This window comes from Chrysochloris asiatica, unplaced genomic scaffold (genome assembly GCF_000296735.1).
Source record: "Chrysochloris asiatica unplaced genomic scaffold, ChrAsi1.0 scaffold00070, whole genome shotgun sequence".
Taxonomy (NCBI): Eukaryota; Metazoa; Chordata; class Mammalia; order Afrosoricida; family Chrysochloridae; genus Chrysochloris; species Chrysochloris asiatica.
This window is the reverse complement of record NW_006408588.1, coordinates 15,799,153-15,809,001: the sequence shown is the minus strand read 5'-3', so window position 1 is coordinate 15,809,001 and position 9,849 is coordinate 15,799,153. Positions and strand designations below refer to the sequence as shown.

At 48.0% G+C, this 9,849-nt stretch overlaps 1 protein-coding gene across 3 annotated transcripts in view; it reads left to right on the top strand.

The window, feature by feature from the left end:
* ESRRB (estrogen-related receptor beta) overlaps positions 1-6,195 on the top strand; it is a 180,286-nt gene extending 174,091 nt beyond the window's left edge. For 2 of the 3 annotated variants that reach the window (XM_006864779.1, XM_006864781.1), the window contains one exon: positions 5,661-5,905. In XM_006864779.1, coding sequence (XP_006864841.1) covers positions 5,661-5,905 — 245 coding nt within the window. Of the gene's footprint in view, positions 1-5,660 lie in introns of all 3 variants that reach the window. The other variant, XM_006864780.1, reaches the window with a different exon arrangement.
* The last annotated feature ends 3,654 nt before the right edge of the window (positions 6,196-9,849 follow it).

The following is a 9,849-nucleotide window of genomic DNA, read 5'->3' as shown; positions in this document are numbered from 1 at the left end:
GGACCATCCCCTGAGCCTGCTTGGTCGGGTATTCTGTGTTGTTGTTGTTGGAGCTCTCTGCTATACGTCCACCCGATCCGCCATCTTGTTTGTTCTCTCCATATCATTTTTGATAACTTTCAGTTTTCCTAGATTCATACTTCATACATTCCATGTTTTGATTATTGATGGATGTTTAGAGCTATGTCTCCTGATTTTGAGTTGTACCCCATTGGCAAATGAAGGTTTTGAAAACTTAGCTCTATTCACATCATTATGGTCAACTCTACTTTGAGGAGGCAGCTCTTCCCTAGCTATGTTTTGAGTGTCTTCCAACCTGGGGAGCTCATCTTTCAGCATTATAGCAGATAATGTTCCACTGTCATTTAGTGGATCCTGCTAATTAGTCATCCTCGTGTGGCACAGTAGGCTAAGCAGTGAACTGCTAACTGAATGAGGAAATAATCAGACAACATCAAACCCACAAGCTACTCCCCAGAAATCCTATACAAATTCACTATTAGAACTAACTCAATGGCACTTAATTACAACAGCCATTCAGAAGTGGTCTGCCTCTCCTTCTTCCTAGTCTGTCTTAGTCTGAAAACTCTGCCAAAACCTGCCCACCATGGGTGACCCTGCTGGTTAAAATACCTATAGCATAGCTTTCAGTATCATAGCAACACGCAAACTACCACAGTACGACAACCTGACAGACGAGTGGTGGCTTTATAATAGGTGATGTCATGCAACATTTGTCCTTTTGCTATTGATTTATCTCACTCAGCATGTCTTCCAGATCCACCCATGTTGTAAGATGGTTTATATATTCATCATTAATTTTTATTATTGCATTGTATTCTACTTGATGTACCACTGTTTATTCATTTTTTACATTGCTGGGCACTTGGGTTGATTGCATGATTTTGCTGTTGTGAACAATGGGTGTGCACGTGTCTCTGTTCATGTATCAGCTTTTATTTCTCTAGATATATGCCTAGGCATGCGATTACTGAATCATGTGGTAATTTTGTTTCTAGCTTTCCTAGCGAAGGCCTTACTATTTGCTATAATGGTTGTGCCATTTTGCGGTTCCACAGGCAGTAGACAAGAGTTCCAATTTCCCAACAACCTTGCTACCAGCATGCTAGCATTTGTTCTGTTTTGATCAGTGCCATTATTGCTGGGGTATCTCATTGTAATTTTGGTTGGCATCTCTCAAATGACTAACAATCATTATGAACATCCTTTCATGTGTTTGTTAGCCACCTGAATCTATTCTCTGGTGAAGTATCTGTTTTCTGAGGCACCTCTTGGTAGACTTGAACTGCCAGCCTTTTGATTAATAGCGAGCACATCAACTGTTTGCGCCACTCAGGGACTCCACAAGAGAGGCCGCATATCCCAGAGTCCAGAGTGTTGCCAGCCTCAATAGGCCACTAGGATAGAGATCATTCTTTGCCCAGTACTGTAAGCTTAATGCAAGGCCCAGTACCTATGAAGCAGACCAGGAACTCAGTAAGTAGACCCACTGATTCATTTTTACCACCACCACCACCACCACCCCCCCCCCAAACACACACATGGTGCTGTGGGGTAATGTGCTAGATGGCAAAGTCAGTTTGAACCACAAGTTCGGTGAATTCAGGCTCATCAGCCACTCCTTGAAACACAATACTGGGTCACTACGCGTTAGAACTGACTCGATGGCATTTCACAACAAACAACAACCTATATTAAAAAATAATGGTTTCAAGCAGTAATTTTCAAAGTATCTGATGAAGGACCAATTTTTAAACTTAAAACATTACTGTGACATTTCTAAGTGCTTACTCCCCAATTTGGCGCTCTGGTAGCATAGTGGTTGAGTCGGGCTGCTAGCCTCACGGTCGGCCATGCCACAGGAGAAAGATAAGGGTTTCTGCTCCCGTAAAGATTTACAGCCTTGGAAAGCCTGTGCAGGGTTTTCCATGGCACACCACCACTCTCCATGTCTTCACACAGAAAAGCCAGTCTGTGCCCACACTTTTGAGCAGCCTGAGTTTAAAATATGTCAGTTAGATGTGGGCTCAAATCCTGCCTCCATCTGTAAAATAAGGGACACTAGATTTCTTCTTGAAGAAAACAATGAAACCTGTAAGGACAACACATACAGGGACACTTCATTTTATTGTGCTTAGTGTTACAGACTGAAGGTTTGTGGCGAGCTGGCATTCAGGCAAGTCTACAGGGCCATTTTTCTAACAGCATGTGCTTACTGTGTCACATTTTGGTAATTCTCACAGTATTTCAAACTTTTTCATAATGCTGTTGCACACTTGGAGCCATGGTGTGGCACTGTAGGATAAGCACTGGCATGCTAACTGTAAGGTCAGTGGTTCAAACCCACCAGCCACTCCTCGGAAAATCCTATCCAAAGTCTCTATGAGTCAGAATTGACTTGATGGCATTTAACAAAAGCACACTTGATAGACTGTAGTACAATGTAAAAATAACTTCAGTCTGTACTGGGGATCATCACAGTCAACTCAACTTTAAAGTGTTGAATAGCAAAGATGTCAGTTTGAGCAATAAGGTGCCTCTGACCCAAGCCATGGTATTTTCAATAGACTCATATGTATGCTAAAGTTGGACAGTGAATAAGTAAGACCATAGAACTGATACATTTGAATTACGCTGTTGGAGGAGAATATTGACATTACCATGGACTGCCAAAAGAAAAAGTAGATCTGTGCTGGAAGAAGTACAGCTAGAATTCTCTTTGGAGGGTAGGATGGCCAGACTTCATCTCTCATGCTTCGTCACTGGAGAACGATATCATGTTTAGTGAAGTGGATGGTCAGAGAAGAAGAGGAAGACCCCCAGCGAGATGGATTGGCACAGTGACAGCATCAATGGGCTCAATCGTAGTAATGATTGGGAGGTTAGTCCAGTACCAACCAGGCAGTGTTTTGTTCTGTTGTGCATAGGGTTGCTATGAGTTGGTACTGACTCGATGGCACCTAACAACAAATGCCCTGGGGAATCAAGAACTGTGTGTGCCTTGCTTTACTGCAATATCTGCTTTATTGCATGGGTTTGTCAAGCCTGCAGCCATGTCTCCAAGGTGCATCTGACACAGACTAGATGCTGAGGGTGGCACAGTGTGTTGTCTTTCTGTTGGGCTCAGTCACGCATAGTGCTGGGACATAAGCCGGTGGCTGTCTCCAGGGAACTTACACTAGAAATGGAAAGGTCAGACAGAAGCATGAAGTGATGAGACAGAAAGGGACTTGGGTAAAGGACTCAGGTGACTCAAGGGAGAGATCAATGATTTTCAGCTAGGGAGGGAGATGCTGAGCCAGACCTTAACGCAAGGGAGGATTTACAGGGTGAGAGAAAAGGAGTCTATTTCATAGAGGAGCCATCAGCTTAACCCCTTTGTGGCCCATGGGACATATATAACCCACCAACATTTTCAGCCTTTCAGTTTTCTTGAGAAGCCACTACCCCAGTTGTAGTAAATGTCACCACCTGGTATAAATTTGTATATACTGTTATAACATTGTATAACCTGTAAAACTTTGTGACTTTCAAGAAATAGGCCTCGTGCCACCAACCTTATCACCAGAGTTCACTTGGGACATATGTGCCCCCACATAATTGTGTCAAAATCCATATGGTTTTTGTTAAGTGCCATCAAGTTGGTTCTGACTCATAGCGACCGTGTATAGGGTTTCCAAGGAGCAGCTGGTAGGTTTCTACCACTGACCTGGCAGTTCCCAGTCCAGGACTTCCATTATTGAAAACACACAATATCAACAAATTTAAAGCAGAAAATGATTCAGTCATGAAAGGGTTAAATGGTGACGGACAGGTCTATTCAGACAGAATGCTAAAAAACCAATTTGCAGTTTAAACCAAGGGCTTCTGGGCTGTGTAGGAAGAAGACTGTATTGGATAGGTACAAGGGAACCATCAAAGTTTGCCTGAAGTAGTGAGGTAAGAACATTAGCCAGTAGTGTGCTGGCTGGAAGAGTGACTCGGGGGGGCAGGAGACCACTGAGGTGGCCCTGGTGGGCAGCTCTAAGGGTCATTTGTGGATGCCACCGCTAAGTTGAGTAGATGAGACAGGACGACTCAGCTACTCATATGAGTTGTGGGGGTCAGAATGCTGACACAAGGCAAAGGATCCAAAGACAGACTGTGGTCCCCAACCTTAGCTCTCTGTCACCTCATGTCCCAGACATCTCAAGACTCTGTGACAGCAGAAAAATTCATAGCCATTGATTTTGTAATTAACAGTTTATCAATGCCATCGATACAGACGCGCTGATGGATTGCGAAGCAATTAATCTTGCAATGTTATTTTATTTCATTTTTGGTTGAAGACAGCTGCCAATTTTGGCCTCCTTGGGGAGAGTGGGGGAGGGTGGAAGGATGGAGAGGGGGAGCTGGTGGGAGTCAGGGTGGGCCTTTCAGAGCCTTGCAGGGATCATGTTGGATGAGCATTCTGAAAACAGATGCAAGGGTGGGAATGGAGCTCGCTTCATCTCCAACTGGCAAAGGAGGGGTGCTGGACCCTGGTGACAACAGAGGAACGTGGAGGGGGGATGTAGGTGTGGGACAGTGACACCAGCTGTTCAAGGGCACTGGCTCTCAGTCTAAGTCCACACAAAAGCGCTATAATAGGTAACATCAATGAGTGCCAAGTAATGTTCTATTTCATTTCATCTTCATCCTCACCCTCACTCATTACAGAGGAGGAACAGCCTCAGAGGGGCTTAGTAACTTGGCCAAGGTCACACAGCACCTAAGGTTCCAGTCTTTCCTGCCCCATTCTACTGCTGACCTCCCACGAAACCAGACAGTACTAATGTGGACACCTCTGGTGCCAGCTACTTAGTATTCTAAACCCATCCAGCATTCAGGAAACTCACCTCACCCTCCTTGGCAGCCCCCTCCTAGCTTCAAGTTCTCTCCATTCACAAGCATCCCACCTTAGATGGGCACTGGGTGATACCTTTCAGGACAGAGGCCAGGATCATTGGAAAATATCAAGAATGCTTGTTATCTGTACTCCCAGAAAGTAGGTTCCAAGCCTGACCAGCGGTCAGCTAGTGTCCCCCTGTTGCCCAATTCATTTGAACCCCCAATTCCTGCCCTGAATCCAAAGCCTAAGATTCCAGACAACTTCCAACAGCTTGCCTCCAACACCATGACCCGTGTCCAGCTCTGACCCGCACCAGAGGGCACTCAACCCCTTTATCTAAGTCTGAATTCTGTAAGATCAGAGGCTGTGAAGAGGGTGTGCCTGGCAGCAGCAGTGATGATGGTGATGATGGTACTTCTGGCTCTGCTGGCCAGGCATCTTTGTGCCGTTTTAACCCCTTCAGGTAGCTACCACCCCATTTCACAAATGTTGAAAACGAGGCACAGAGGAATTCGGTAACTTAAAGCCGCACAGCTAGCGCAAGAGGAAGGCTTTTGAGTTCATCTGGTACCTCCAGGTGACCCTGCGGGTCTCCACTGCCACCTTCCGTAGCAGAAGGCCTCTATCTGGGTCGGACCCCCAGTGCTGTCGTTAACCTCTGAGACCTTTCAAATGAGCAGGATGGATGGGCAGCAGAGGCCCAGGGCCCCCCATTGGCCGGCCGGACAGCACTTCCCGAACCCGCTCACGTTTGCCCTTGCGCCCGCAGATTCCATGTACATTGAGGACCTGGAGGCGGTCCAGAAGCTGCAGGACCTGCTGCACGAGGCGCTGCAGGACTACGAGCTGAGCCAGCGCCACGAGGAGCCTCGGAGGACGGGCAAGCTGCTGCTGACGCTGCCCCTGCTGCGGCAGACGGCGGCCAAGGCCGTGCAGCACTTCTACAGCGTCAAACTGCAAGGCAAGGTGCCCATGCACAAACTCTTCCTGGAAATGCTGGAGGCCAAGGTCTGACGGGCCGCCCAAAGACAGACCCACGGACTGCGAGGAGACCTCCACAGCCACCAGCCTCGCCCTTCAGCCCTGTGTCCTGGCTCCCAGCAGTCCCAGGGGAGGGGCTCCTGGCTCCGGCTGTGTGTGCACAGACTCCTGGTGCAGGGGTTGGGGCGGGGTGGGGGGCAGGGCGTGGGGCGCATCTGTAACCTGCTTTTTCTTTGGTATGTTTCTCCTCTCCATGGGCTGTGCTAAGACCGGGGCCAGGGCTGACTCCCCCAGGGACTGGTAGAGATGGTGGAAGCGACCCTGATCATCCAATAAACCTCCAAGAGGCAGCATGTACATTTCCTCCCTCCCCGCGCCCGCCCACCTCCCCATCCTCCGCTGGGGGGCAGTGCTCAGGGCTCCCTGGAGGTCAGTTTCCCAGAGGGCCTGCCAGCCCTGAGACCTGCATCTCTCTCGGCTCCCAGCCAGGGCTCACTGGCAGGAGAATAGCAGCCAGGATACATGCATTCTCCTGTCCTGGTACTCCACCCCACCTCCACTGGGCCCCCAGGGCCCCCCATACTTCCTCCTTCCCCTACCTCAGAACCCACTCAGACAGGGTGCAGCCAGCAAGGCCAACGGAACTACACCAGCTCAGAAGAGCAGGATCCAGGCAACACTCCCCAGAGAACCCCTCCTTCCCTCATCAGCCCTCCGACTTAGGGCAGGTCCAGAGTCTGTAGCCTGGCCCCATCCTAGGGCATCCTGGGGCTCTGAGTCAAGATTGGCAGTCCTGGGAAGGTTAGGGGGCGAGATGCAAGTACAGAAAGCCCCAGAAGAAGAAATAAGTAAACCAGGGAGCCCTGAAGAGGGAGTTCAGTGGGGTTGCTCACCAGCCTGCCAACTAACAGAAGCAGTTGACACCAGACACCCCCCTCCCCCACTGCATTCCAAAGGCCTGGAATGCTCCCCCCAGAGGACTGTCTCCAGCCCCTGGATCCCACAGCCCTGGTCAGTTTACAAGGTGACAGCCATCCCAGTTTTCCCAGGGTGCTGTCTTCTCAGCACTGCAAGTCCCATGTCCGAGGAAACCCTCAGTCCAGGGCACACCTCTGTGGGGGCCGTGGAAGCCAGTGTGAGCTGGAACCCTCAGTCTGGTTCTTGTAGGCTGCCCAAGGCTGTTAAGAACATTCCCTAGGATAAAAATGGGTTTGGAAAAGGCCCCTTCCAATGAAATGGAAAACTCTGGATCGAAAGTGAGATCTTCCCAGACTGCAGGGCAGCTCTGATTTTAGCTCACATCGACAATTTCAAGGATTCCAAGAGACCTCAGATCCAATGAAATGAACCACCTACCCATCCCTTTTGTCTACTGGGAACCTAAGAACCATTGAACTACAGCCCCACTATCTCCCGTAGTTCTTCCTGTTGTCCCTGATCTGAATGGACACTTGCAGGGTAAAACCTTCCACATCAAGGAACCTGGGGGTGTCGAAGCTAACTTTCTGGAGGTGTGCCCAGGAGGTCTGAGCTGGAGAAGGTTCACATGAGAGAACTCGGGGTGTGCTTGTGGAGGTCCCTAAGCCCCTTGTCCTGTGTGCTTGTGAGTGGTGGGGGAAGAGTGGAACCTCTCACTTCTCCTGCACCCCACTATTGAAGGACTACTGCACAAGCAAGAGGCCCTGGGTCCATCTTCTTCAGAAAAAGTCATCTCTGGTTAACTGTCAACCATCAGGGTTTAGGTCTGTGGGTTAGAGGGGCGGTTTTCAGAACACACAGCAACTTCGCCTCACTGGACCTAGGACTTGTGCAGTGCCCAGAGTTACAGCCCATTCATTCTACCAGGAGGGTGAGGACACTGTGGTCCTGGTGGTTTGACGCTGGTGGGGTGGAAGCTGCAGTTATACATAAAGCAGTTCTATTGCAAAAGTGAATGAGTGCTAGCGGTGGGAACTCCATCAAATGGCATGTACTTCTGGAAGAAGAATTAGGAACTAACTTAATTGGAAGCTGAGGCACATGTTGGACCTCTTGGGGGCAAGGGGACTGATGGACTTCATACTAGGGCTGGTGAAGTGAGATGTCCTGTACCTCCTCAAATAATGGAACTCAAATTTACCTTCCAATCTATGCTGGGATTCTGAAAGAGACAGCTGCCCTTCTCCACTGTGTTCTCATGATTCAGGTCATCTGAAACAAACCAAGAAATAAACATAAAAAGTCTAACCATGGAGAGAAAAGATGCTATTGGCTAGGTTTTGTTTGGTCCCCTTGCCCCCATCCTTTCGGAAGGTTCTAGACTGGCTTGTCACATGAGCCCAAGAGTGTCTCCTGCTTTTTGCGTACAGGAAACTGACATTCCCCCAATCAGAGGCTCTCCAGACCAGAGCAGGATATTGGTTGGGAGGTTGCAGCCAGGCGTCTCTTCAGACTCCTCCCCCTGCCTGTGCAGAGGGTGACATGCTTCGGACAAGGACATAGAAGGGCCCAGAGCCTATGCCCATGGAACAGCACCAAAGAAAAGCTCTATGTGGAAAGATCATTTTATTTTCTAATAATGATAAGACGGCTGAAATGGCTTCTTAAGATGTATATATATTTTTTAAGGTGGCAGTCTCTCATTTCAACATCACTCATCTATGTGTCCCTGTGTCTCCCAAAGACCCCTGTGTAAATCAAGCGCCCTGGGATTCTTCTGTCCTGGTCCTGTGTATCTGGAATTAAATAAATAAGGAAAGTCCGACTGGAGCGTTTCTTCACACGCCATCTTTGGGGTCACTGGGCCCTGGACAGCAATACCCTTGGGTTTCAGACAGGCTAGGAGAAGCAACTAGGAGAAACAAATCAGCACTGGGTTTAACTGGAAATTTGGGGTGTTTAAAAAGTTCAGTAGCAACATTCAGGAAGAAAGAGTGTGGTGCAGGTCTGAGGAAATCTCACTGCTGCTCCCCTTCAACACCATGGCAACCCACGTGTTACAGAGTAAAACTACTCTGTAGGACTCTCTTGGCTATAATTTTTATGGAAAGAGTTTGCCAGCTCTTTCTTCCATGGAACACTGGGGTGGGTTTAGACCACCAGCCTTGCTTTAGATTAGTGGTCAATCTCAAACTGCTTGAGCCACCAAGTTATATGAGGGTAAGTTAAAAAGTATTACCACAACACTATAGAAACCTTTATGAACCAAAAATATCAAAAAATATTATCATAACATCCTGCATCTAGGTCATTTCTGAATTTTGTTCTCTTCCATCCATACCATGTCAAAAATGGCAGTTTGGGCATTTTTGAGGGACTCAAATCTTTCTTTCCAATGTTCTGAGTTTTGGGAACAAGAAGGCTAAAGAGGCAAGATCAGGGCTGTAGAGTGGTTGGGGTAAGGTTTTCCTCCCAAAATTCTCATAAAACAGTGCTTGGTACCCTTGAAGAATGAGCCAGGTGCATTGTTAGGATGGGGGAAGAAAAATTCCTCAGTGCAGGTTTTCTTAAAACTTCTTCCTAATGTTGTTGTTGTTACGTGCCATCGAGTCGGGTCCGACCCATAGCGATCCTGTACAGGGTTTCCGAGGGTGTAAATCTTTATGGGAGTAGAAAGCCTCATCTTTCTCCCGCGGAGTGGCTGGTAGTTTCGAACCGCTGACCTTAAGGTTCGCAGCCCGATTCGTAACCACTATACTACCAGAGCTCCTTATAATCCCTGTAATTGTCCTGTCTGGAGAGGAAAATCTTCTAAGATGACCTCTTTGCCTTTAATTTAACAGACCCAGAAGATTCTGTCAGAAGCCACTGTTTTGATTGGACTTTTTGTTGTTTTTAATTTAAGGAACCCTATTGAGCCTGAAGGGGTCCTGTTGCACTGTATGATAAGCACTGGACTGTTAACCATAAAATTGACGCTTCAAACCCACTGGCTGCTTCTTGGAAACCCTATGTAGGGTCACTATGAGTCAAAACTGATTTGACAGCACTTGAGCAAC